Source organism: Muscardinus avellanarius (genome assembly GCF_963383645.1).
Source record: "Muscardinus avellanarius genome assembly, chromosome: 9".
NCBI classification, from domain to species: domain Eukaryota; kingdom Metazoa; phylum Chordata; class Mammalia; order Rodentia; family Gliridae; genus Muscardinus; species Muscardinus avellanarius.
In genome coordinates, this window is record NC_137795.1 from 47,904,152 (window position 1) to 47,932,100 (window position 27,949).

A 27,949-nucleotide genomic window follows, 5' to 3' on the forward strand; every position below is an offset into this window, starting at 1 on the left:
TTAACTCTGCTGGTGAAATTCTTGAAGGAGTTTTCCTATATCTATCAGGTGTGTGTGTGTGTGTGTGTGTGTGTGTGTGTGTCCATGTGCTTTGGCTTTTCAGGCTGTGCATACTGGGAATGCTCTCAGAAGTCCCTGGCAGCCTCTCACCCCTTAGCCTTCCTGTGGCATTCCCTCTGCCGAAGAGCACCTCTCTGTCATCCTACCCTGAATCCATCTATTCCATCCTCCATGAGAATAGAGTAAACTGTCGGGCACATTTTCTCACAAGGTATTCAAAAATAAATATAGTGTGTCCCGAGCTGGAATTTCAATCTCCTCCCCAAAACTTTTCAACAACGTGGAAATTCATTTCCAACAGCTCCACGTGTAACTTCCTGTTGTCTCACAAACTCCCAGGCTGTGCTAGGAACTCAGCAATGGAGTGGAATATGCTGAGCTTCCTCTCCTGGCTCTGCTAGAAAATAGCAAGCTCATTCCTAGAGTTCTCCAGTTTGTCTTAAATGAGCTTGGTGTTCAGTCTAGACCCTGACTTCTCTGCCCTGCCATCAAACCAACTTCTTGGGTTGTGTCCACTAATGTTGCTCAGATATACCAAATAATTTTATAATTAACCTAAGAGAATTGAGAGTATCTGTACAATACAATTCCAGTGGGGCACTCCCAAAGCCACATGCTAGTCGTTTGTTAAGCTATTAGTTTAGTGTATTGAACATTATTGCATTTGGGAAGATGAAATAAGGATATATAAACAAGACAGCTTTCCAATTAGCATGGCCTCCAGTGACCTTAGTGGGGCCTTAGTGGGGGCTGGTCTCAGGTTTATAGATTCAGGAAATCAGTTTTCTTCATAATCTAGAAGTGGTACCTCAGAGACTGGCTCATGCTGTAATCTCAGAGGAGCCTCAAGGACAGATCATTATTCTCATTAATGGGCTAGAAAAAAATTTAACTGCTAAACATGAAGAAATAGTCATTGTTTATAGTATCAGATAAACCTATAACTGAGTCATCTTAATGGCAAGGGTTCCAGAACTATGATAACTTCACTGCAGAATACATCTTGCCAGATGAATCCCCAAGACTTGCCTTGGTCACTAAGAACACCTCTATTCCTGTCCAATGTATGGTCGTCCTATCAAAGCCTTGCTGTAGGAAACTCTCTTTTTCTTTAGTTACCATGAAATTCCTTGTGTTTATTATATTCTATCTAGCTTTCTTGCTTAAATATCATTTATCAGACATTTCTTCCTGAGATCAGACTCAATTACCCAGATGGACTTTGAACCAGACAGTTATAGACAATTGACACTTTCTTGGTTTCTTTAATTCCAGATAGTGAATTAGCAATAGCAATTGCTTATGGGTGAAACTTAACATTGATGGTGGTTGATTGATGTCCATCAACAGATGAATGGATTATAAAACTGTGGGATATGTACACAATGGAATTTTACTCAGCCATAAAAAACACAATTATATCATTTTCAGGGAAATGGATAGAACTGAAGGACATTATACTAAGTGAGATTAGTCAGTCACAAAATATAAGAAATTGGATGCTTTCCCTAATATGTGAAAGCTAAGGAGAAATGGGTCATAGGAGGAACTCTAGATGAAAAAAGGAAATCCCATAGAGGAGCAAACAAGATGACCTAAATGAGGAGATTGGAAGGGGGAAGAAGGAAATTCTCTAAAGCACACAATATACTTAAATATATCGAAGTCAACCACTAAGCCAAGCATGGGAAGGAGGGATGGGGAGGGAATGGGGTGGGACTTAGGTAGGGGCTAAATGGGAGATGTGTACATGTATGCACACACAAGTTTTTTACCCCATTATGATGTATGAATACAATGCACCAATAAAATATTTTTAAAAAAGAACTAAATGAATTTTTAGAAAGATAATAAAAGAAAAAATTAATGTTACAAACTTTGGACTTTAGGGCTAGGTTGTTTGCTAGTAAATGCATGTATATATCCACAATCTTTATGGTATGATTGAGGTTATTATGAAGGACAATAGTGGGGGTAAAGAAGCTTTTATTAGGTCTGATATCCTCTCAAATCCAGGTTATACAGACACTAGATAAAAGCTAGAAAGAGAAAGAATTATTGACCAAGCATAGCAGTAGAAAGAATAGAAGATTAAATGGTAGAAGACTTAACATCTGATAATGTCTTAACTCCCAACTATTTAAAGACCTTGAGCTTCAGATTCCTAAGTGACTAAGAAGTCACTTTCATCATCAAAATGATGTTAATTGTCTTTCAGTTCTAGTGATATGTCATTTCGTGTGACTGTAAAGTAGCATCATAGGAAGTAACATGTACCTTCCAACAAGTAAATGGGGTACTAAATATAAGAATGATACTGAAACTAGAAAAAAACAAACATAAAAATGAAAACTGGAAAATGAACTGTGCTTAAAATACAAATATATATGCTAAAATACTATAGATGTTACTTTATAACAGTCTGAATGACACCACTTCAGAAGACTTTGAAACTTGTTTTTAAATATAATCAATAGATTCTGAACTTTGACTATAAAAATCTCAAATATAAGGAAGCAATGGTTTATTGAAAAGCAGAGCACATCTTTTTAACATGGGTTGAAACTTGGACATGTAGTCACTTCTCGACTCAGACATTAATTTGAGTAATCCCATTAGGCAAATAGTTATTGACCTTTGTGAATGTCCTTTTTAGCATGGTCTATCTGAACTATATTCATAAATTATTTCTTTGAATCTGGTTATCTTTAAGGCTATTCTTAAGTGATATCTGGGTACTATAATTTTATTCTGAAACATTGTATTTTATGATGTTGGTTTTGGGGATTTGGGAGGTTTTTATGCAAGTTGGTACAAACAACATAAAATTTTTGTTTGGTACAGGGGGGATTTGTGACCCTGGAAACTCTCATGAAAATGATATCATATTGTATGCAAAGACTGAAGGAAGAAAAGAACACATTGTACTGGATACGCTTTCCTATTCCTCATATAAGGTACAAATACCAATCCCTGTGCCAAATGGCTCACCTCAGAATTCCCAAGACAGATGAAGGAGTCTCTTTTCTGGCAGCCCAGGAAATTACCAGGATTTTTTTTTTTTTAAGTGACATGGACAAAGCCGGGCGTGGTGGTGCACGCTTGTAATCCCAGCATTTGGGAGGCTGAGACTGGAGGATCGCAGTTCGCGGACAGCCTCAGCTATTTAGTGAGGCCCTCTGCAACTCAGTGAGACCCAGTTTCGAAATAAAGAATAATTTAAAAAAAAAGTGACATGGACATTCTAACATTCGCTCTTATTTCTGATACAAATGAAAAATCAGATTTTGTCAAAAAGAAAGAATTACAGTCCATCAGCAACAATAATGGGGAACCCAATACTCTGACTGTCAGTTATCCTTGTTCCCAAGAAAGCTCTTAAAAGTGACTTTAATTATGCAGCCTCACAGGCTTGCTATCGGGCATAATGAGTATTTACCCAGCCTTGGGAGGGTTCCCAGGCAGAATACACTCTAGTGGTACAGATTATTCTTCTCTTTGCTCTCTCTTTTGCTAACTAGAGTGACTGAAGTTGACCTTTTGCCTTTGCCCTTTGGATATAGGACACATGTTGTCTCTGGTTGTTGCTTCAAAATCATATGAGATGTTTGTCATAGGGTGTCAAATTATTTTTCATTAGAATAGATTTATCTGTGCTAAGATTATACCCACAACCTCATTATTAGTTAGCTTTCTTGCCACGTTGATGTCACCTGGGGCACTTTACAGAGCTTAAACACAGCCAAAGTGGGGAGCAACCAGGGAAAGTCAGCATGCTCTATATGTGAGGGTAACCCAAATTATACTTCTAGAGGTCTCATAATGAGCTATGTTTCCAGTTGTGGCCTGGTGTTGTTACATCCGCTCTGCATTACATCAGCATGGCTCAGACCAAATCAGTTTTATAAGTTATTCTACAGTGGCTCTGACTGCATTTGCTTAGAGTCCTATTTTTAGAATACTACTTTGGAAAACCATTGATTCTATACAAATCCACTTTTAAAAGTACTAATGATAAAGGGCAAGTTCCCTTCACCTTATGCTAAAGTAAATAATGCGAGTACACATAATTTGATAACTTTTAAAGCACTTAGGCTAGTTTATCTTCAGGTAGAGTGAGCCTGATCAGTCTTAAAGGAGGAGACCCTCCAGTGTGCAAAGGAGGAACTCTTAGTCACTGAAACCAATACTCCTTGGCAGCATCTTCTACATGAAATAACAAATAGACCACAAGGGACATTGCCTGATGCTCAATAGTTGCCAGTTATGTATATAGTGATTACTAGATAGAATTTGGGAGACTTCACATTGACTAACAAGAAAAGATTATGAGTGAATTTGGTTTCTTTCATTTGGAAGGTTCCATCTTTGGTTTCTGTGGTCATCAATCCTGAACTTCAGACTCCTGCTACCAAATTTTGTCTCAGGCAAAAGAACCATCAAGGGCATAACAGGAATGTCTGGGCTGTTGACTTTTTCCATGTCTTACCTGTCCTTCCTTCTACAATGTCTCATATGATCCAGTTTTCCATTAATCTGGGATGTGGAACCCATCAACCTGGTAACAGGTAGGAAGAGCTATTTTGTGAGGGTTCTGACTTTTAAAATAACACATGGACTTAGCTACCGAATCAAAAATAATTTCTCGGGAGGCTTTTACCTGGGTTTTTGATAAAATATACATTTTCCCCCAAAGAGTCCTGCCCCTCAGTTAATATGTGAGGTATGATTGGGTAGATTTGCAATGGGAAGGGCTTCATTCTAAGAACTGGATCTTAGGTGGTAGCCATCCACTACAACAGATTGCTGAAAGATACTGAAAACAAGCTTGACCTCTTGTTGACTAGTGAACCCCTAATAATAGGCATGGAAATCAATTAACACTTCAGGAGCTAAGACTTCTCAGTTTCCCTGTGGAAGTGTTGCTAGCATCCTTCCTAAGAATTTTGTCAGGTCTCACATTCACAGGATGGAGTGACAGTGTGAGACACGGTAATTGCCTCGCCATCTATCAGATTCTAGAGCACCAACTGAAGTTACCATTTGTTGTCTTTCAAACATAGTTGTTTTTATAGCAGTGATTTCACTGCTTGCCCTTTGGAGGCTGGTCAGACTTTCTTGAAAGAGTAAGCACTCATTTAAGAAACATTAGTCTTTAGGAAATTTCACACTAGTATTACAGATGTTTAGTGTATTGAGCCAGAGATAAAAATGTAGGTTTTAAAAATTTTTGTTATCTTTGCCCCCTTTTTTCTTGTGCTTGCTCTGGTGTTATTAGTGTCAACTTAGAGTTTTCTACCAACCATGGGCGTTCCTGGTCCCTCCTCCACACTGAATGCCTACCTGAGATCTGCGCTGGTCCTCACCTCCCCCACAGCACCATCTACTCCTCCGAGAACTACAGTGGGTGAGTAAATTCTCTCCAACATGTGGAAAGGCGTGAATCCATGTTGTGGAATGAAAATCAATGAGTAATCCTGAGACTATGGCATTTTTCTCCATAATAGCTAATGAACCTGACTTCTCCTTAAGAGTGGTATCATTAAAAAAAAATACTTTTACTAAATCTGATGCAAGATCACAATAAATAAGGTCATTTATTCTTCATGTACTTGACTTATGTTTTGAATGACAGAAATTTAAATTCTATATCATGATCCTGTGGTTATTACCAAAAGGCTTATTGCCAAATTACCTACTTATGGGAAAAGGCAGCATAGAGAAAGAGAGGAAAGTAGAGTTTTGGAATTAGACTGGGTTAAGATCTTATTCTGCCACCTGTGATCCATGTAATATTTATTCTAACTTACCACTTCTTTCTATGCAAATTAAGAACAACTACATAACCATTTTGTGAACTAATGTAGAATTAAAGGTCATTATTTAAATGTTTTCCACTTAACAGAATATGCACTATATACATAGTAAATACACTTAAAAAGACATCAAAATTAAATTGGGAATTGTTTTCTTTCTTAGCCCCCCTTTTTTAAGGGCTAAGAAGTAGCAAAAAAAATAAAAAGTAGTTGTTAGAACCCCATGTCTGCACAGGCACGTCCCATGGAATACTATCTAAGGCCTGAGTATTGGTGTAAGACCTGATTTATACATTATGCAATGTGTATGTATATGGGAATATAATGTGGTACCCCAGTGATATGTACAATTGTATGTGTCAGTTAAAAATGAATTAAAAACTAAAATTAAAAAATGCCTATAATAATATCTTAAAGCAAAATAAACATATTTTGCTTTAAGATATTATTGCTGCTAAGAACAAATCCAGAGCCACCTATGTTGGTGCATGTCCTACAATCCCAGTACTTAAGAGGCTGAGACAGAAAAATTGCAGGTTTGAAGCCAGCCTGGGAAATTTAGCAAGACTCTATTTCCAAATAAAAAATATAATAGGACTGGGGGTATAGCTCTGAGGTAGAATGCCGCTTGGTTCAGTCCTCAGTACCACAAATAAAAAAAAAAATAAAAAAAAAACTCTAGCATGATAACGGATGTGTTTCACAAGCCATGTATCTATTTTAAAACTATAAACAAGCCGGGCATGGTGGCACATGCTTGTGATCCCAGCATTCGGGAGGTGGAGACCGGAGAATCACGGACAGCCCTTCGCAACTCAGTGAGACCCTGTTTCAAAAATTTTAAAAAGACTGAAAAATAGGACCAGGGGTGTAGCTCGGAGGTACAGTGTTCCTGGGTTTCATCCCCAGTACTGCAAAATAAATAAATAAATAAATAAATAAATAAATAAATAAACTCCTCAAGTAAATGTAGTGTTGATGGACAAACTTTAGTAGTATTATTACAAGCACACAGAAACAGGAACACCAGAGCATGTGATGATTCAGAAGATGTAAACATAGCTGTAAAGCTGGTTTTGTGCTAAATTTCTTTCAGGTGGAACCGAATAACAGTTCCCCTCCCTAACGCAGCGCTAACCCGAGACACCAGGATTCGCTGGAGACAAACGGGACCGATCCTTGGAAACATGTGGGCGATTGATAATGGTTAGTGTTTGTGCCTGTCATAATCACACGCCATTGATGTCGAGCCGTCCTGGGCTTTTGTCAATCCGCACAGACTTAATCACATTTCTAAGTCGTGGTCTTGTGATTCATCAAACACCCTTTCTTCCTTTTCTCCTTTGCATTCCATTAGAAGCCCAGGGATTTGCAATCAGAAAAAAAGAGGGGGGGGGCTGTGTAGTCAGCAATATTAGATGCTAGAATGTTCCAACATACATAATCTGAAAATGCTTAAAGCCCTAAAACTCAAATTCATAGTTGATGACAAGGGATATCCTAACATTTTCTTTGAACGTTTTATGCAAAATTAACATAAATATCATTCTGCATGTATTTAAATAAGACCCATTCTTCTCATAGTAACTGCCACAACATCTGGAAGCTTATCTTTCAGTTGCAGACACTACACAGAAGGAAACATCATCTCTAAAATACTAGTGAAACTTCTACCTCCTGTTCAGAAAATAGTGTAAGGAAAATTTGGGTATGCATAAAATTTTTTGGTGAATTGTTGATATTTTTGCATCATTTTAAAATCAACATCACTTATGGCAGGCACACAATGAGAGAAGATATTTCAAGCCATTGGGTTACATTTCTTATATTTATTAGCCATTTAATAGCCATTTCTCTATATGTGATGAGTGTGTATGGGTGTGTGTTACACTAGAAATTGGACCCACTGACATTCTACTTCCGAGTAACACCTTCAGCTCTATTTTATTTCTTTTAATTTTGAAACAGGGTGTCACAAAGTTGCTGAGGCTGGTCTCAAACCTATGATCCTCCCATCTCAGCCTCCGTAGTACTAGGATTACAGGCATATATCTCTACTCCCAACTGATTTCCTATTTTTGTTACAGATAGATTCTTAGGTTTTTCTATTTTCAGTTACATAAATTTCTGTGTGTGTTGGGGTAGGGGGGGACTGGGGATTGAACCCAGGAACATTCTATCTCTGAGCTATATCACTTAGCCCCATTTCTGTTTAGTTTTGAAACAGGATCTCACTAATATCATGAGCTGATCTCTAACCTGTGATCCTTCTGTCTCAGCCTCCCACGTGCTTTTTTAAGCAACTGGAAAAACCCTTTAGAAAGAGCTACCCCAAAATATTTCATTCCAGAAATTTTATTTATGTGTTAAATATATTCTCGTTTTCACACTTAATATGATGCTTCATTTTAAGGATGATCACACTAGGGCTAGTAAGTTAGAATTGTATTTTTAGTTCAAACCAGCATTAATTACAATTAGAAAAATGCCATGAGAATTTGTGAGGAACACAATAAGTGAAAATAAAAAGACTTAGAATTTTTTTTTAAAAAAAGTACTGTGATTACAAGTATGCTCCGCTGCTCTTGACTCAGAGTATATATATATATATATATATATATATATATATATTTGACTGAAGATTTATACTACAAAGAAGTATACAGGGGGGAAGATAGGAAGGGAAGGAAGAACACAATGTCAGTACTTAAGCAAATAACATAGACGTGTGGTGAAACCCACACCATTGTTTAATGTCGAGCTTCTTTATCTTAATCTTCTCTTTGTTACTTTTGAATAATTTAGACAGTACCAATAAACCAATAACCAATTGTTCAAAACCAATAAAAGGCCCACATTTCAAAGATCATGAGTTACAAGTACACAAGCAAAACATCTAAAGCTGAATTTGTTAAAATAGACTTTCTCCGTTGGTAGAATATTTTACTTAACATTTTAATTACCACACCCGCTAATAAACTCAGGGGAATAAGAATGTGCCTCTGGGTCATGGGATGTGAGTGGGGATTTCCTGCTGTCATACTGTTTACAAGTTCTATAATGAACCTTTATTGCTTTAATCATCACAAAAGAACTTTAGAAACTAAAGTTTAAACAAAGTAAAATATATGAGGAAACCAAGAGTACATTGAAAGAGAAGCCTGTGAAACAAGAAAGTTGTTACCACTTGTTTGGGGGCAGGAAGTGTTTACTACCCATCTCCGGGTTCCTACCAACATACTTTTAGTAAAATGGGAGGAGTTAAGATACAGAGAATGCACAGGCTTAGCAATGTAGGTTGAGTGCAAAACCCAGGGCCAAGTCCCTTCAATTCTCTTCTCATTTTGTGTGTCTCCCACAAAAACGGGATCGGTCTCTGGCTTCTTCACAAGACAGAAAGAGGACATGCCTCACTCCTCCCCACAAGAAATGTGTGCTGAAGAATGCCCCTAGCCAGGCATGTGGCACACACCTGTAATCCAGGTACTAGGGAGGCTGAGACAGGAGAATTGCCAGTTCCAGGTCAGCCTCGGCGATTTAGTGAAACAGTCTGCAACCCAGAGAAACCCTGTTTTTCAAAATAAAAAATAAAACAGGACTGAGGATATAGCTCAGAGGTAGAAAGCCCCTGTGCTCAACCTCCAATACCACGAAAAAACTGCCCCTGAAATCTCCCCCATCTTACTATGAAAGTCTAGAATTATGTAGATAGAAAGAAACAAAAAATAGGTCAAAATTATAATTCTATTAAGTATTCCCTCCCTTCACAACAGGGCCAGCTCCTACTATTTGTAGAGAAAATACTTTGAAAAGTTTTCTGAAAATCTTAACAAAATGGAAAGACTTAGGGAAAATTATGTTTGTCGTCATATTTTTATTTTTCCAGCTGTATTATATTAACAATAACAGTGAGGAAAAGTAATCTGTGCCTTCCACACCCTTATGGAAAAGGAGTCCATAAACTTATGGGTACCGTAAGTCTTGATGACTCCATTTAGTATGAAGGAATGGCAAATTCTTAATTGCTATATTTTCATGGACTTGGAAGATCTTAAGTTATTGTTGGATTTTTTTTTTTTTTACAATGGAGGCTTTTTGAACTATGACATGAGTACACTATAGGACAGCCTCCAGGGAAACCCTGCAAAGTACAGTGGACCTCTTACAGAAACTAGGGCAGGTCCTCCCCCTTGCATAAAATTCTGTGTGCTGGGAAGATGATTCATTTGGTGTTTTCAGGCTAAAGAACGGGGCACCTTTCTGTTCCTCAGCACTTGGTGTACAGCAAAGCCTCTGAAACAATAGGGCAGGAGGGCGGTGATGGGTACTTGACCCGGGATGGTGATGATGATTATATCCATATTGTGCCATGCACTGTGCTACACATGAGACATTTTAGTCTTTTTTCTTTTCCGGGGATATCACTATCCCACTTTAAAGTATGGAGACACTGAGGCTTAGACAAGATAAATCACTAATCCAGTACTTCCCAGGTGAATCCAGAAAAATAAATCCAGGATTATCTGATGTCTTAAACCAACACATTTAGCAAGACAGCTCACTATCCAATCTTTTCTGAGCCAGCAGTTTCCTTCACCAAGACATTTTCTTCCTTTTGGCCTGCTTTGCATCTCATTTGAATTTTTGCTTCTATTAATTGGCTTTAGGAATTATGTGCTTCTAAGAGCATAGGCTAGGTAAAAGTTTATTTTAAAACTAAATTGTTTAAATATTTTGACATGATTACAGAACAGAAGTGTTAATGGACGGTAAATGTGCTTATGCCTGATATTGAATATGTGAGGGTGTAGTAACCACGGCACTTCAGTCCTCATCGGTTCCATCCCACTTTTATGCTGCACCGTGTGTTATTGATTATGCTGGCTACAAAAGACTATAAATATACTGGAGTCTGATTACCTCAGGACTTACCATGAGAAGCCTTTTTCAGCATTCCAAAGATTAGAATGTGTAACATCACATTGTCAGTCAAGCCCAGCATTTAGGAAGACAATCTGCAGTATGGTCCTTATGTTCAACAATAGATTCTTTATCTATCATTTCCAGGGAGGATGAATTAAAATATTTAGAAGTATACATACGTGACAGTCACTTGCAGCGTTGTAGATTTTCCACAAATAAAAATGGAAATTAGCAGGGAGAGTGGCACATGCCTGTCATCTCAGTATTAGGACAGTTGAGACAGGAGGATTCAAGGCCAGTACAAAGTAACTTACTGAGATCCTACCTCAAAATAAAAATAAAATGGCCTGAGGGTGTAGCATAGAAGTAGAACACTCCTGGCTTTTATTTTATTATATTTTTTATTATATATATGTATATTTAAATTTTATATATATTTTATATTTATATATATTATATATATCATTATATATTATATATTTTTATTATATATATTTTTTATTATATTTTTTATTATATTTTATTTTATTAACAATAAAATGGCCTGAGGGTGTAGCACAGAAGTATAACACTCCTAGCTTCAAACCCCAGTACTGCCAATTTTTTAAATTATTCATGAATTATTTATTTCTATCTAAAGAATAAAAATGTTAGCTAGGTGTAGATATGTACACCTGTAATCCCATTGGAAGGCTTAAATAGGGGGATTGAAGATTTGAGGCCAGTAATCGCAACTTAGTGAGGCCCTCAGAAACTTAGTAAAACCCTGTTTTAAAAAATAAAAAAGGAGCCGGGCACAGTGGCACACACTTAAAATCCCAGCATTTGAGGAAGGAGGATCCGGGTTTGCAGCCAGCCTTAGCTATTTAGTGAGGCCCTCCTCAACGGAGACAGGAGGATCGCGCAGGTTCGAAGCCAGCCACGCGCGCTGGCTTAGGAGACCCTGTTTCTAAATAAAAATATAAAGTAGGTCTGGGAGTGTAGCCCGGAGGTAAAGGGCTTCCAGGAACCCCAGTACCACCAAAAAAAAAAAAAAAAAAAAGAATAAAAAATAGAGCTGGGAGTGTAGCTTAGAGGTAGAATGCCCCTAGGTTCCATTCCCAGTACCCCCACACACACAAAATAAATATATAAAAAATAAAAAAGGACTGGAGTTATAGCTCAGAGGTAGAACCCTCTTGAGTTTTAATTCCTAGTAACAAGCACGCATACCCGTGTGTACACACACACACACACACACACACACACACACACACACACACAATATAAATGTTATAAAATCTTCAAAACACAAGCACTACTATTCTGTCTAAAATTGTTATAGCAGAAGAAGCCCTAATAAGGAATTCGTAGGTATGAAACATTAAAATATTGAAAGGATTATCTATGGGAGTTAAAACAGTTCCAGCCAGATTTATAACTATACACTTAACCTTGCCATATAGCCCTCTGCATGGCAGCCTGCACTCCTGTTACCCAGCATGCATAGCACCGGCCATAGTTCATGGGTGTTGCTTCACAGAATTGTAGTGGTGGTGTTCTTGGCTTGTCCAATTCTGTTGCCCTCTTTCACCTGGTTCCTTTTTCTCTGCAGTTTATATCGGTCCATCATGTCTCAAATTCTGCTCTGGCAGAGGACAGTGCACTCGACATGGTTGCAAGTAAGCATTTGAAAATAATACGCATGCGTCTCCTTTTTGATGTTTACTTTATATTGAGCCAGAGTCATTTTAACTTACTTTAATATCCTTTCTCAGGTTTTTGAGATAGTTTTATTACTCCAAATAGGGTACTCCACATAGAATTTAGGGTATGTAAATGCATCTTATAAGTGAATATTAACGAATAAATTTATTTGGGGCTAAATTGTGAACAAATTTAGTATCCCTCATGTAAATTTGTGAAAAAATTTACTTTCTCATAGCTGGATGACTGCCTTTCCTGTCTGTAGCTACATTCCCTTCCATAAACTCGTTCTCATGTTCGTTAGTCATATTTTAATTCCTAGCATAGTTGGCAAATGATAAAAATTAGTAATGATCCATAGACCCAATGCTAAAGGATTTGATTAAGTTTATCATCTTTAAGTATAACTTTACAATCTTATTTACTTTTAAAAGTCATTTGGATCTTCAGAATGATTATAAAGTATCTTACATGACAATGATGCTGAATTTGAAATCTGAAATTATACATTAATAGTTTAATATTTAATCACCATTAGTGAATTGTGTTTTGTTTATAACAAGAAGTTATTCACATTTATTATGTCATCTCTGTATTAATATTTAATTATAAAATATCTCAGGAATTCCCACAGCCAAATGCCATCTTTGATATACAGATAAGTTTTCAATAGTTCCAAATAAAAAACAAGAATCAATTAATTGGGTAATTAATGAATGAAAAACTTATAAAAAGACTTTGAACCTGGTCTTTTATCGATTATATGCATAAGGCAAATATTTGTAAACAGACTTGTTTGGCAGGTTAACTTTTTAAGCTATGTTTCAATGAGATTCATTAACAAAGAGATCACTCTGCACAATGAAAATGAAAAATTGAAAAGTTTTTGTTCTTATTTCAAAGCTGAATGTAAATGTCTGTATTTTTTTTTTTTTTTGGTGGTGGTACTGGGGTCCCTAGAAACCCTTCTACCTCCGGGCTGCACTCCCAGACCTATTTTTTATATTTTTTTATTTGGAAACGGGGTCTCCTAAGCCAGCGAGGCTGGCTTCGAACCTGCGCGATCCTCCTGTCTCTGCCTCCCAAGTATGGGGATTACAAGCGTGCGCCACCACGCCCGGCGTGTCTGTACTTTCAAATAAAACAATCAACTTCAATAAAACAGCCAACTTCCACTCCAAAATGCTGAGTCGCTTAGATCTGTGGGATGTTGGCTGGTGTTTTCTCCGCCGTTGTCTTCTTCATCCATTATCCATCACCAGGCCAACCACTTGTTTAATGCATTTCACATAAAATTGACACAAGAGAAATCTGAATGGTAGTATTGTGCTTTTGTATGTCATTTTTATAACACTGTACATTACCTAAATAATTAAAGCCTTTCCCCTTTCTGAAGTTGGATAAAATATTTTTGACAGTTAGAAATTTAGGAGGTTTTCCCTGTGGTGACAGCTTTCTGTAATATTCATTGGCTTTGTTCATTTGCAGCTGGTCTAAACAGTTGACCACTGCCTCTCTTTGCAGGGATATGTGCTTTGTTGAACAAAATTTCACAGGAAAAAAACTCATATTCAAGACCACTTATTTCCCTTGAGCAGATCCTTGAATTTGGGGCTTCTGCAGCTTCTGTCTCTCTCCCCACTTTGCTCTTCTTTCTGTTTCTGCTCTTTGCTACCAGGATCCTTCCTGCTCTCTAACCCTCCCTGCTCTCTAACACTTCCCTGCCGTGTCCAATCCCAGGCCTGGGTTTCTAAACTGACAGTTCCCTAACCCTGTTAGAGGAGCTGATGGGGAGAGAGCATTGGAAACTTTCCTCCACAAGTGTCTCCAGGTAGCTTAACAGTGGGGGCCTTTGTTCTGACACACAGGGTGAATATAATGTGACATTTAAAGGTAGGTAGAAAGCCGGGCGTGGTGGCGCACGCTTGTAATCCCCGCGCTTGGGAGGCAGAGACAGGAGGATCGTTCAGGTTCGAAGCCAGCAGCGCGCTGGCTTAGGAAACTGTTTCCAAATAAAAATGTAAAAATAGGTCTGGGAGTGTAGCCCGGAGGTAGAAGGGCTTCCAAAAACCCCAGTACCACCAAAAAATTAAATAATAAAAAATAAAAATAAAGGTAGATAGAAGCTTGGGGAAGGTGGGGATGGGAAAATTAATGAAGGAGACACTTCCTTAGACATTACATACTGATGTGAGGGTACCAGACTCAACGTCATGTATGGGGAAGTGGGGAGGAGGAGGGAGCGGGGAGAAGCCAGCTATGAGCATGTCTGTCACTCCCGCTCATCATCACTGCATTATGATGTGAAACTATATTGCACCAATAAGATTGCAAACAAATAACAGTAGGCAGAAGAACCAGTAAGGGACATGTTTGGAGTCAGGAAGCCTAAAATCACCAGTGCATGCAATCTTACTACTTTGCTGGAAAACAAGGGCTGCAAAGATTTTTTGCGTGGCTGGTTTAATTTTATTTTTAACTTACTTATTTTGCAGTACTGGGGGTTGAACCCAGAGCCATTCTACCTCTGAGCTACACCCCTAACCCTATTTTTTATTCTTTATTTTAAAACAGGGTCTCACTAAATTGCAGAGGGCCTCATTAAGTAGCTGAGACTGGCTGTGAACCTGTGATCCTCCTGTCTCAACCTCCCAAGTACTGGGATTAAAAGTGTGTACCACCACACCCGGCTTGGTTGGTGTGATTTTTAAATACAAGTGGAATTCTTATCAGCATCTCTCCCAATTTTAAAATATTTTATTGAAGTAAACTTTCAGAACCACTAAAGAATAACTGAGTCCAGTGTACTTCATCTCTAAGTGGTCATCAATTTCTCCCCATCACTTGTCCTAAAAAGTCCCCCCCAGGGGCATTTTACCTCTGAACTACACCCCCATCCCTATTTTTTATTCTTTATTTTTGAAACAAGGTCTCACTGAGGTTGTGGAGAGTCTCACTAAGTAGCTGAGGCTGGCCACAAGCCGGTGATCCTCCTTTCTCAATCTCTCAAGTACTGGGATTACAAGTATGTACCACCACACCGGGCTTACACTTGAGGTACATAGAAACAACTGGGTGTGGTGGTGCAGGCTTGTAATCCTAGTGCTTGAGGGGCTGAGACCAGATGATTGCAGGTTGGAGGCCGGCCTCAGCAGTTTAGTGAGGTCCTCCCCAACTTGGTGAGACCCTGTTTCAAAATAAAAAAATAAAATAAGGCTGGGGTTGTATCTCAGACATAGAATGCCTCTAGGTTTCATCCTCAGTACCACAAAAGGAAAGAAAGAGAAAGAAAAAAAGTACAGAAAAACACTAGCCAGATGTGGTGGCACTTACTTGTAATCCCAGTACTTGGGAGACTGAGACAGAAAGATTGCAGGTTCAAAGCCAGCCTATGGTATCTTAGTGAGACCCTGTTTCAAAGTAAAAAAATAAAAAGGCCTGAGAGTATATCTCAGAGATAGAACACCCCTGTGTTCAATCCCCTAAGTCCTAAAAACAACCAAACAAAGTAAGATACACAAAACCACACTTACCCTGAAATACATAGTTTGGTAATAGTCTTATTTGGGAGCAAAAATTCCAGTTAATCATTATAGTAAACTACACTCGGTTTCCTGACTTTAACATGTGTCCAATTTATCTGATTTTTATCATGTTTTTAAATCACTTGGCTATTCAGAGTCTATGTCCATAAGATACCATGCAAAAGAAGCTGTTTGAAGCTCATTTATATTTTCAATAAATGATTTTTCCATCCTCCTTCCATAATGCTGTTTAAGATGCCAAGGCAGCTCTCAGACTTCATTCTGTAATAGTTCTTGGCATTTTAGGGTTGAGCTTCCTTGATAATCTGGTGAAATATGTGAACCTTCCCCCCCACCCAGAAAATCCAACGCACGTATAAAGCTTGTCATTCAGTTTTACCATGTTCACATGTCTCATGGACGCTGTAGGAAGCCAAGAAGGACCCCGGTGTCACCGCCATTGCCGAAGAAGTTTCCTCTGAGTCATGCCAGAATATCACTTCACTGGGACACTTGTTTTATAAAAGGCTTGTTTCAGACGTCAGGAGAATCCCCCACCCAAAAAAGACACTACTTTTATAATTGGCAACATTGTAAGTCCACTGGGAAATAGTGCAGCAAAAATAATGAGTTTGAACCTAATTTCTGATGAGTAAACGCCTTAAAATATAAGAAGTTCCTGAATTTTTTCTGTACTGGAGGTTGAACCCAAGGACATTCTACCTCTGAGCCATACCCCCAGCTCTTTTTATTTATTTATTGGTTTGGTTTTGAAATAGGGTATTAGTAGGTAGCTCAGAATCTCACTACATTTCAGAGGTTGCTCTTAAATGTCCTCCTCATTCAGCCTCCCAAGTATTGGGATTACAGGTGTGTGTCGCCAACCCTGGCTCTGATAGTCAATTATTGATTCATCTGTGATGAGGTTTTACTAACTGACAGAAGACTCAAGAGCTCAATTCGTATTCTAGTGAGATCAAAAAAATATGGAGAGCGGTTCATTGGTGGCAGGTTGGAAACAAGGAAGATAGTTGCTTTTTCTTAAAGCACCAGTGATTAGAAGCCCACAGAGAAGCAACTCAGTTCCACTAAGGACTTCCAGGCCGGTCAGGGATGTACACAGTCTCTTCATAATGCCAGTCAAGGTCTGAATTAGTTAGATTTGTTTTCCACTAATTTCCAAATACTTAAAATAATTCCTATCATAATATGTATTTTACACATCATGTATATGCTCTTAGAGGAAACTTATTCCAGTTATCTTATTTAAAGCATTTTACTTATGTTGTTTCTTTTAGTAATGCGATGAATATCATTATGAATAAAACTTCATGTATTTTATGTCCTTAGAATGATTTTAAGTTATAAATGTGCAGACTAAAGATGCATTTTAGAGTTGAGTGTGGTGGCGCACACTTGTGATCCCAATACTTTGAAAGGCTGAGACAGGAGGATCGAAGTTTGCAGCCAGCCTCAGAAATTTAGTGAGGATCTCTGCAACTTAGTGAGAACCCCTTTCAAAATAATAATAATAATAATAATAATAATAATAATAATAATAATAAAATAAGGCTGGGGTATAGCTCAGAGGTAGAATTCCCTAGGTTCAGTCCCCAGCGCGCGTGCACACACACACACACACACACACACACACACACAATGCATCTTAGATAAACTGCTAGCTTTAATTTGGAAGTACATGTTGTTATTGTTTGAATCACAAGCTTTTTACAGAAGGACCATACAAGGACTGTATTCTTCTGGAATTTTTTATAGTCACTCAGCTCTTATCAAGTTATTAGATTCAATATTCTGCAAAGACTCATGAACCTTAATTTGGGTATAATCAAATCATGGCTTCTGAATTCCATCCTCCCCAAAGAGGAAGAACCTCTGAAAGGACCAAGAGTTTAAGATTTAAGTTTTATACTTTCTTTCTTTCAGGTGTGACCCCGGGTTTTCTGGCCCAGCGTGTGAGATGGCATCCCAGACATTCCCAATGTTTATTTCTGAAAGCTTTGGCAGCTCCAGACTCTCCTCCTACCACAACTTTTACTCTATCCGTGGTGCTGAAGTCAGCTTTGGTTGTGGGGTCTTAGCCAGTGGAAAGGCTCTGGTTTTCAACAAAGATGGGAGGCGTCAGCTAATTACATCCTTTCTGGACAGCTCACAATCCAGGTGAGTGAAAGTGGGGTAGGATATATGCAGAAGCCAGATACTAATGTAGAATTTAGATTTATTTCCAATTTGTATTATTTTTCTTTCTTTGATGATATATCCATCTTCTGATATATGCAGAAACCAGCTACTAATGTAGAATTTAGAACTATTTTCAATTTGTATTATTTTTCTTTATTTGTTGATATATCCATCTTCTGATTTTTAACCAGGATGGAAGGAGATCGCAGTTTATTTAGGGTTAATGTGCTCCAGCTTTTAATAAATTAGAATGCTCACCAATGAACTTGAGATACTAACGACTGACCGGATTTTTTAAAACATGAGATGTTTGCATCAACACTGTATTCTTAAGCCAAGGGCTAGTTAATTATTCATGTAGTTTTATTTATTTGACAGCTTGCAGAGGCTGATTAGATTTACCCCACATCTTCCCTTCCCTCGGTGCCTGATAAATAATGCAGTAAAGGAGTGATTGGCATTTTAAGTGTGTGTACACAAGTACATAGTATACAAGTATGTATGAATATACAGTTATACTTTTATGGGTATAACTATATATAAACATACATCTTCACCTCATCTTTCCCACATATTTATACATCTCACAGGGAAGTTACTTGGATTTTATAATAGAGTAATAATGAGTGGAGGCATTCAGCTTTTAGGTCCTTCATTTAACTTGGCTTAAAATTCCTAAGAATCAAAATGAGCATTACAGATAAAATGGTTATGCATTTATGCCTGTGCTGATTATAGACAATTCATGTCTAGGTTTCTCCAGTTCACGCTGAGGCTGGGGAGCAAGTCTGTCCTGAGCACGTGCAGAGCCCCTGACCAGCCTGGTGAAGGAGTGTTACTACATTACTCGTATGACAATGGGATAACTTGGAAACTCTTGGAGCACTATTCATATCTCAACTACCACGAGCCCAGGTACGTCGGAAGCAATTGGAGAGCAAGTGGCTATGGTGGTCTCTCCTTCCGAGGAAAATAAATCATAATGCAAAAAGTGGCAGATTCCAGATATTTTTACATTGAGGGGTGGAAAGGACAAAGATTTATGTATCTTGAAATGAAAAACCAGCCAGCCCCATTCTTCTAATCTAAGTTTGTCCTACTGAGTTCTGATGATTTGGAGAAAATTATTCTAATATTATTAAACGTGCATCCAAAGGAAGTTCTTTGATGTTTAGGAAAAAATGTTAACACGATCTTCCTTATTCAACTATAAGATAAATGATTATATATGATTTTATTATGGCATAAATTGCAAGTACTGTTAACAAATATTTGTTAGCAATATATTATGATAGAATATATAATGATTCATAAGATCTGATAACCTATGTTTGCAGTATGGGGGATGGAAACCAAGTGTGTTCTACCTTCAAGCTACATCCCCAGCTCTATTTTTTTTATTCTTTATTTTGAATCAGGGCCTCACTGAGTAGAGAGGGCCTCACTCAGTAGCTGGGTCTGTCCAAGAACCGCAATCCTCCTGTCTCAGCCTCCCAAATGCTGGCATTACAAGCATGCACCACCACACCCAGCCAACCTATATGGTTTTAAATTGTGCCTGTAATGTAATTAAGTAATGCATACAAAGATAGTTTTAGCATGCATAAAGTCCTTGGCAAAGGTGAAGTGTAAGGAGACAAAGCATTTTTATCTGTTCCTATTGTTTTCTGTTTCTATTATTTTCCTATAGCTTATGTATTTCATTACCTATAGACACAATTGTCAGGTTTAAGCTTTACCCGAAGGGTGGGGTCATCCTTCAATGTTAACATAATAGTAACCACCTTGAGTGATAAAATTTCACAGATGTTTTAATTACACTCTCCCCTGCTATCAGACTTATTGAGTTGCTCATTAAAATTCCTTTAAAGAAGCAAAGAAAGTTGATAAGAAGTCTCAAAATTAAGGTATAAAATTAAAATACCATTAGAAGCAGTGAGTAAGGTTTTACACTCACATCATGTAGAAAGAACTAACTGGATATGGAGAGTGGGGAGGGAGTGACTCATATAATTTCCCTTCTTGAAAGTAATTTTTATCTTCATCATAAGAGATGTGAAGATAAAGGGCTTTCGTCACTCAGTTTTGCATTGGCACCATGGAAAAAGTCAGGATTCAAGAGAGAGACAGACAGACAGACAGACAGACAGAGACACAGACACACACAAACACACACAGAGAGAGAAGAGAGAGAGAGAGAGAGAGAGAGAGAGAGAGAGAGAGAGCTATAACACACTTGACATATTTTACAATTTTGCTTAGAGCCACTCCTGTGTTTAAGTATTTGCAAATAAATGAGAACTTTTATTTTCTAAATTTTATACATTATAAAATTTTAAGAATGCACCAGCTGTGTTGAGTACATATTCCCTGTATTTGTATAAATGTAGGGCTAAATTCAGCTTTCTCACTCAAAAGAGATACATGAATCCTAAAAAAACATTTTATAGACTCTCTATAGTGAACTTTAAAAGAAAATTAAGCAAAAATAAAGAAGATGATGAATGCATGAAGAAAATATCAGAATCCTAACTTAGCTTGGCCTAAAGCCCAATATTTTTTCTGACAAGGATGAACTGCTACAAAATTCAGCAATCAATCTATATCATAAGATTTAATTAATCTTTGTTGATATGAAAAATAATTACACATTTAATGTGCGATTTCAAAGGTATGTTTAATCTTGCCTGCCGTTTGACAGCAACATTTTTCTTCTAAGAATCAAGGTGGCTTTTCAATATTAGATATGTGCATCGCTTGAAAGATTAAGATTGCAATGGAGATTTCTTTTTAAAGGAAAATGTGGTAGTGGTAGCAAAACACTTTCATTTTCTATATATGGACCTCTGTACATGAGAATCTTCCCCCTTCTCAAATATTAATAAAAGGTGACATGGCAGGAGTAGAATTTGATCTATCCTAGACACTAAATTATATTCCATGTGATAAATAATACAAACCATGGAGATTCTTCATGGGAAAGTTATATATATCTTGATGCCTTTAGCCATTTGCTGCATTTCTTTTAGTATAAATTGCTGCGTACAATTGCTGTGAATTCCTTATTGTTCCTTTATGCTATGATTGTTTGAAAATGAAGCATGATCCATAAATTAGATATGCTAGTTGGCTAACTGCTATTACTCCTAGACTGTTTCAAATAATTTGCTTGGCTATGATCCGTTCAGTAAATAAAAGAACTCTATCTGCTTGCTATTTATAAAATTTTAAATATACTAATATATCTAAGTTAGTCGTTTTAATTCAAACTGACTAGGCTGTCTTGTGAACTAATTGGTATGTTTTCGATGTAAAATATTATATTGCTGTTGACATTGAAATTATTCTAGTTTTTTCTTAATTATGGGTATCTTATATTCTAAAGTTATTACTAAATTAAATCTTCGTTTATTTATATCATGAGTATTGCATTTGATCTCCTTCTTGTTTCATGTTGTTACCATAATAAATATAATTATCCATAAGACATTTAACTTCTAGCTTTTAAAAAGAAATTTATGAGTTTAGTACTTAACCACAAAAGGGACATTGAGACAGAAAGGTAATCTAAGTCTCTGGTTTCTCATCTAGTAATATTCTAATCAAGCCTTTGCATAACTAACCAGTCACTACAATATGCAAAGAACAGTGAAATAACAAACTCCCACCCCACCCCAAGATATGATGCAAAGGTTAAGAGCAAGGCTCGAGAACCAAGTTCCCTAGGTCCAAATCTTGGCACTGTCACCTAGAATCTTCTATTATCTGCATCTATGTTAGGGGTATACTGATAGTAATACCGTATGCAGTAAAGATTTGTGGAGTTCTTACTAAGTGATAGGAACTGCTTTAGGTACTAAGACATGAGTGGAAAATGGGCAAGAAAAGTGTCAGACCCTTGAAATAAAGATATTATAAGCACAGTTTCCCATATGAGGATGCTAAGACATATGGAAGGATCTTTCCTATGGTTGCAGAGTCACCATATAATTAGGATTCAAAATGGGCTCTATCCAGGCAGTGGTGCAGACCTGTAAGCCTCCTTTGGAGGCTGAGACAGTAGGATCACAGGTTCAAGGACAGCCTCAGCAAGTAGTGAGGCTCTTATCAACCTAATGAGACCCTGTTTCAAAATAAAATAGAGCTGAGAGTATAGCTCAGAGGTAGAATGTCCTGGGTTCAAACCCCAGTACAACACGCAAATAAATAAATAAACAAACAAATAAGCAACTCTAATCCAAGAGTCTGATTACAGACCCACAAGTCTTAACTTCTCTAACTTCTTGTAAGTCACTTTACTGCTATCACATGCTTATGCACTTTGTTTAAACTTACCTGGAGCCGGGCGTGGTGGCGCACGCTTGTAATCCCCGTGCTTGGGAGGCAGAGACAGGAGGATCGCACAGGTTCGAAGCCAGCTGCGCACGCTGGCTTAGGAGACCCTGTTTCCAAATAAAAATGTAAAAATAGGTCTGGGAGTGTATCCCGGAGGTATAAGGGCTTCCAGGAACCCCAGTACCACCATAAGTAAATAAATAAATAAACAAATAAATAAATAAATAAACTTACCTGGAAATTCTAGTTTCAGTTGTTATTTTTTAATTATATTTATTTTCATCAGAAAAAATATTAGCTTGTTTAAAAATTATTACTAATTTGTGAAAAGGAGAATTATAACTTTCTAATAGCATGGAGTTAATCGATGCTTTCATTTTTTAACTGGCTTATTATTTAGTTTCCTGATATATATCTTAAATTACTTCTCTAATAAATTCCATTAGTAATAAATTCATTAGGCTGTGGAAAGTACTTAAAAATCATAAATATATGTAGATAAGTCTGTTTAGGTTAAGAGATGTTTTGAAATTTATGTTTCTTTATTTGCAAATTGATTTTTCACTATTTAAAAATTATCAGTCAATGCTGGGTATGGTGGCACACGCTTGTAATCCTAGTACTTAGGAGGCTGAGACAGGAGGTTCGAAGGTTCACAGCCAGCCTCAACTACTTAATGAAGCCATCCACAACTTAGTGAGACCCTGTTTCAAAATAAAAAATAGGGCTGGGAGTATAGCTTGGAATTAGAATGCTCCTGGGTTTAATCCCCAGTATTGCATATATATATGCATATAAAATTATATGTATATGTGTGTATGTATACATATACATATGCCTTCCAAAGCAGGGAGGTGTGTCACACTCCTGTAATCCCAGTATTTGGGAGGCAGAGACAGAAGGACGACAGATGCAAAGCCAGCTTCAGCATTTTAGGAAAGCCCTCAGTAAGTCAGTGGGACCCCATTTCCAAAAAGCAAATAAAATAGGGCTAGGGCTGTATCTCAGACATAGAATGTCCCTGTGTTTAATTCCCAGCACCACAAAGAAAAACTATGAGCCAAGTGTGGTGGGACACACCTATAATCTCAGTACTTAGGAGGTGAAAATATAGGAAAATTGTAGGTCCAAAGCCAGTTCATGGTAATGTAGCAAGATCCAGTTTCAAAATAAAAAGGGCTGAGGATATCATGGTAAAACTCCTCCAGAGTTCAATTCCCAATACTACACACATAAAAGTAGAGAGTGTGTGTGTGTGTGTGTGTGTGTGTGTGTGTGTGTGTTTGCATTTGCTCATGTAGCAAAATTTGACCAGTTTTTGTATCACCAATGATGATTCTACACCATATACATTTGTGCGTGTGTATCCATGTACAAATTTACTTAAAAGGAAAATATATATTATTTTAAGAAATTTCAATATATACTACATTAGCTTTTATATATGAGGCTTAACATGTTTTTTCATACAATGAAAATATCATCAGCCCAATTTGTCAATGAAATATGGCCTTGGATATTAAAGTTATTTCTAAGTTTTCCCAACTAATCACTTGGGTTAGCAAGTTTTTCTTGGCTTGCTAAGAGGAGAAAAGTAAACAAAGCCCGAGTCCCATCGGCATTCATTCAGTACCAGCCCTCTCCTGGAGTTTAATTGCACGTTGATGGAGACAAATGCTCCACCGCGGTTTGTGTCACGTCTCACCTTGCGTGTGGATGTGAGCAGCATGGTACTGTGATTTATGGAGCTTTCAAGCAGATGTCATTGCAGTGGCAATTAATGTATGGTTCCTGCTGCTGTGTACAGTAATTGCTCCTAGAAATTAGATATTATTCTTAATTTTCTTCCCCATTTGTCAGATGCAGGTTTGTTGTCATAGCTGCCGTGACACAGCAAGTGACCTATGTGCACTTTGCTAAACTCCTGGGAATGAGAAAGTATGTGGTTCCAGCCCCAAACTGTAAATGTGTAACAAGCTGCCTGAGATCCTCCAGCAGACTGTGATGAATCCTGCCTCTTTGACAGCTATGTTCTGTTGAGTTAGCTTTGTTGTGAGCAAATGAATGGAAGCACAGTCATGTTTTGGGGGGTGTTTTAAGACACTGTTAGAGTCAGACAAGAAATCAGACATCACAAAAGAATATTTGAAATAGAAGTATGTGTGTGGGGGGTTGTTACTGGGGATTGAACCCAAGATTGTTCAATATCAGCTATTTCTGAATTACACCACCGGCCCTATTTTACTTTTTATTTTGAAACAAGACCTCACTAAGTTACTGAGAACCTTACTGAATTGCTAAGCTAGCCTCAAGCCTGCCATTCTCCCGTCTGTCTCCCAAGTACTGGGGTTACAGTCAGGTACCACGTGCCTGGCTAGAACTATTTTTAATACTATACTTTAGGGGGGAAACTATCCTGCTGTAAATACTTATATTTTAAGACAACAAAGTAATCTAAATCTTTTTTTTTCTTTAGAATCATCTCTGTAGAATTACCAGATGATGCCAGACAGTTTGGAATTCAATTCAGATGGTGGCAACCATATCATTCTTCCCAGGGGGAAGATGTATGGGCCATTGATGAAATTATCATGACTTCTGTCCTATTCAACAGCATTAGTCTTGACTTTACCAATCTTGTGGAGGTCACTCAGTCTCTGGGATTCTATCTTGGAAATGTTCAGCCGTACTGTGGCCATGACTGGACCCTTTGGTAAGTATTTCATTGTTTTTGTTGCTATAATTTCATTAGAGATTGGAACATGAGAATGATCTTACTTTTCATTCAGCATTTTGCCACCTGTTGAGAAGTATGTAGTGAACACAAATGATTTGAAAAGTCAAAAATCATATCTGCAAGTAAAATTTCTTGGGCAGGAAGACTGAAAACAAAATATAAGTAGATTTAAATAATTCATATTTATTAATCTCAATTTTCTTGTTTCCCACAATTACATATAAAAAAAGCTCTTCAAAAAGCCCTAAGAGTTAAAATGACCATCATATTCTCCCTTCCTAGAGGCCCATGAGGATAATAGTGAACCATAAAATTACTCTAATTACTATTTTAATAAAAGTTCTCATGAGAAGTTCTCTTTTCAGGCTGTCTTACATAAAGTCCAGGAAGGTTTTTCAGGCCTGATCTATTAACCAAGATTTCCCTTTAGTCCATTTTATCAAGCAACATTGAATCAGTGACTCATATAGTTAATGCCAGTGGAGTATCAAGATTGTGGAATATTGCTAATAAAGGTACCCTTTATTTCTCTATTTTTAAATTATACAACAAACGTTAAATAAAAATATCAACAATAATTAGTACTTTATTAACATAACTCAGATGATACAACAGTGATTACCTGGGGTGAGGAGTTGGATCCCAAATGTGGGAAGCTCCCAAGAGGTCTCTCAGAGGAGACTACTTTGGAATAGTTCAGACCCTGAAATGATACATTATTCTGATTGGAAAGTGGAAACACAGAGGTTCCAGCCATGTGGAGATCTGGAGGAAGAGAGTTACAACTTCAGGAAACTCTGTGGTGCAAAGACCCCAAGCAAGAATGTCCATGGCATGTACGAGGACCAGGAAGAAGGGGAACTCATGCCCAGACATCGAGAGAAGACTTGTCAAGGTTGGAGACCAAGATGTTCAGAGGCCAGCTCATGTAGTGTCTTTGAGGCCCACAGATGCTGGGTTAAAACTCAGGTCTGCAGGATTCCTAAACCCACAGCTTTCACACAGTGCCTAGTGCCCCTCTCTAGGTTCCTTCAGAACTCTAAACATGATTGAAGAATAATTTTCTAAAAGACTTTTATTTTCTATTGAGTCATGGCCAGACCAATTTACTTCCTCCAGATGAATCACTCTGAAAGCTATTCGCCATCGTCGTCTCTAGAGAACATATCATAAATGACCCATCAGTGACCTTATCATAATTAGAGGTAAATTTTACACACCATTGCACAGAAAATTACCTTTGATGGGAATCGTGCATGTACAGTCACATCTCGCACACAGCAGGGTAAAATTCTAGCATCAAAATGACAGCTAATGGAATGGAAGTACAGCTGGTCACTTTCGCTGCAAGCATGTCAGACTAGATAGAAGGGGATCTCTATTCAACAACGTAGGAAAGGTTATATCATATGTTTTCTATTTGATGGATGCTCTTTCTTAGTCCTGTAGCCTCAAAGAAAATTAAAGGGTGAACTCATGCAAATAAAAATGCAGATAGATAAAAATAAGATTTATTAGAATTTTGTGCTTAGGAAAAGTTAAATTGGCCCGAATCAAAAGTAATTCAAATTGGGCACATACCATAAACCGTATCCCACTAGTTTATGTATTAAGGGTTTTTTTCCAGCACTTTTAATACAACAAAGAGTCCTATCACGAATGCAAGTCCTGTATCATGTTTATTTACATAGATAGTTAACATCTGCTCAAATAAACTCCAAAGTTGCTGAGCATTTTAATTTAACACTTGGGTTGAATGCACGATAACAGCAGTTTAATTTCTGTGCTTTGATCAAAACCCTAAGAACAATATCCTTTCACACAAGTCTGATGAATATTCTTAACCCACCACTGCTTTAATTGGTAGAGATACATTTACTTTGTGAGAGCACAATCACAGTAATTATAGAAAACCCTAAGAAAATGTAAATAATTGTACAATCCCCATGGGCACCTTGAGCAGCACCATAGGGATTTTATTAACAGCCACATGCGAGCAATCAGGTTTGTCTTTCTGATCATCTCTGAAACATGTTTTGGTCATGAAACAACAGAGAGGATTCTCTGGCAGTGATAATGAGCCTAGAAAAACACAACAACTGTCTTAATAAGGACATGAAAAATGCTCACTACTCATTTAAATTAAATAATATGGAAGATCTCAAACTGTTCCCATTTTCTTAGCCAGTGATTCAGAATAAAAGCCCTTTTAATGACACTATTTTCTCTCTGCTGCTGCTGTTGAGGAATGTATTGTCCAAAAGCCAATGCAAAGTCACTTTGGTGATGTTTTTCAGAAACACTAGTTATGATACATCCAAGTGATGATGTTGACCAACTACTTATACTCAGTATAACTTCTCATCCTAAAAAGGCTATTCTTTTTATGTAAAATCCTTGACGCATATTGTCTTACTAAGTAAAAAAAAAAAATTCTTTAAGCATATTTAAATGTGTGGCCTCTGCCCTTCAAGGACCTTCTTTCTCTCAAGGGACATGTAGACATGGTCACTACCAAATGGCTAGTATTGAATTAATTATTGCCAGCTCGTCTCAACTGTGAGTTCATTTGCTTCTCATTTTCTAACTCGTGACTCTCCATGAGCATGCATTGTTGTTCCTGAGAGTCATCTCTAGGGAAGACTTAGACAATTGCTTTTTCATTAGAG

At 37.5% G+C, this 27,949-nt stretch overlaps 1 protein-coding gene across 1 annotated transcript in view; it reads left to right on the forward strand.

Annotated features, from left to right (window-relative positions):
- Positions 1 to 27,949, forward strand: part of RELN (reelin) — a gene marked incomplete at both ends in the record, with an annotated part of 510,757 nt that overhangs the window by 320,777 nt on the left and 162,031 nt on the right. The window contains 8 exons of the mRNA XM_080701477.1: positions 2,905 to 3,017; positions 4,420 to 4,628; positions 5,339 to 5,467; positions 6,973 to 7,082; positions 12,394 to 12,460; positions 17,954 to 18,187; positions 18,962 to 19,123; positions 25,020 to 25,256. Coding sequence (XP_080557603.1) covers positions 2,905 to 3,017; positions 4,420 to 4,628; positions 5,339 to 5,467; positions 6,973 to 7,082; positions 12,394 to 12,460; positions 17,954 to 18,187; positions 18,962 to 19,123; positions 25,020 to 25,256 — 1,261 coding nt within the window. The remainder of the gene's footprint in view (positions 1 to 2,904; positions 3,018 to 4,419; positions 4,629 to 5,338; positions 5,468 to 6,972; positions 7,083 to 12,393; positions 12,461 to 17,953; positions 18,188 to 18,961; positions 19,124 to 25,019; positions 25,257 to 27,949) is intronic.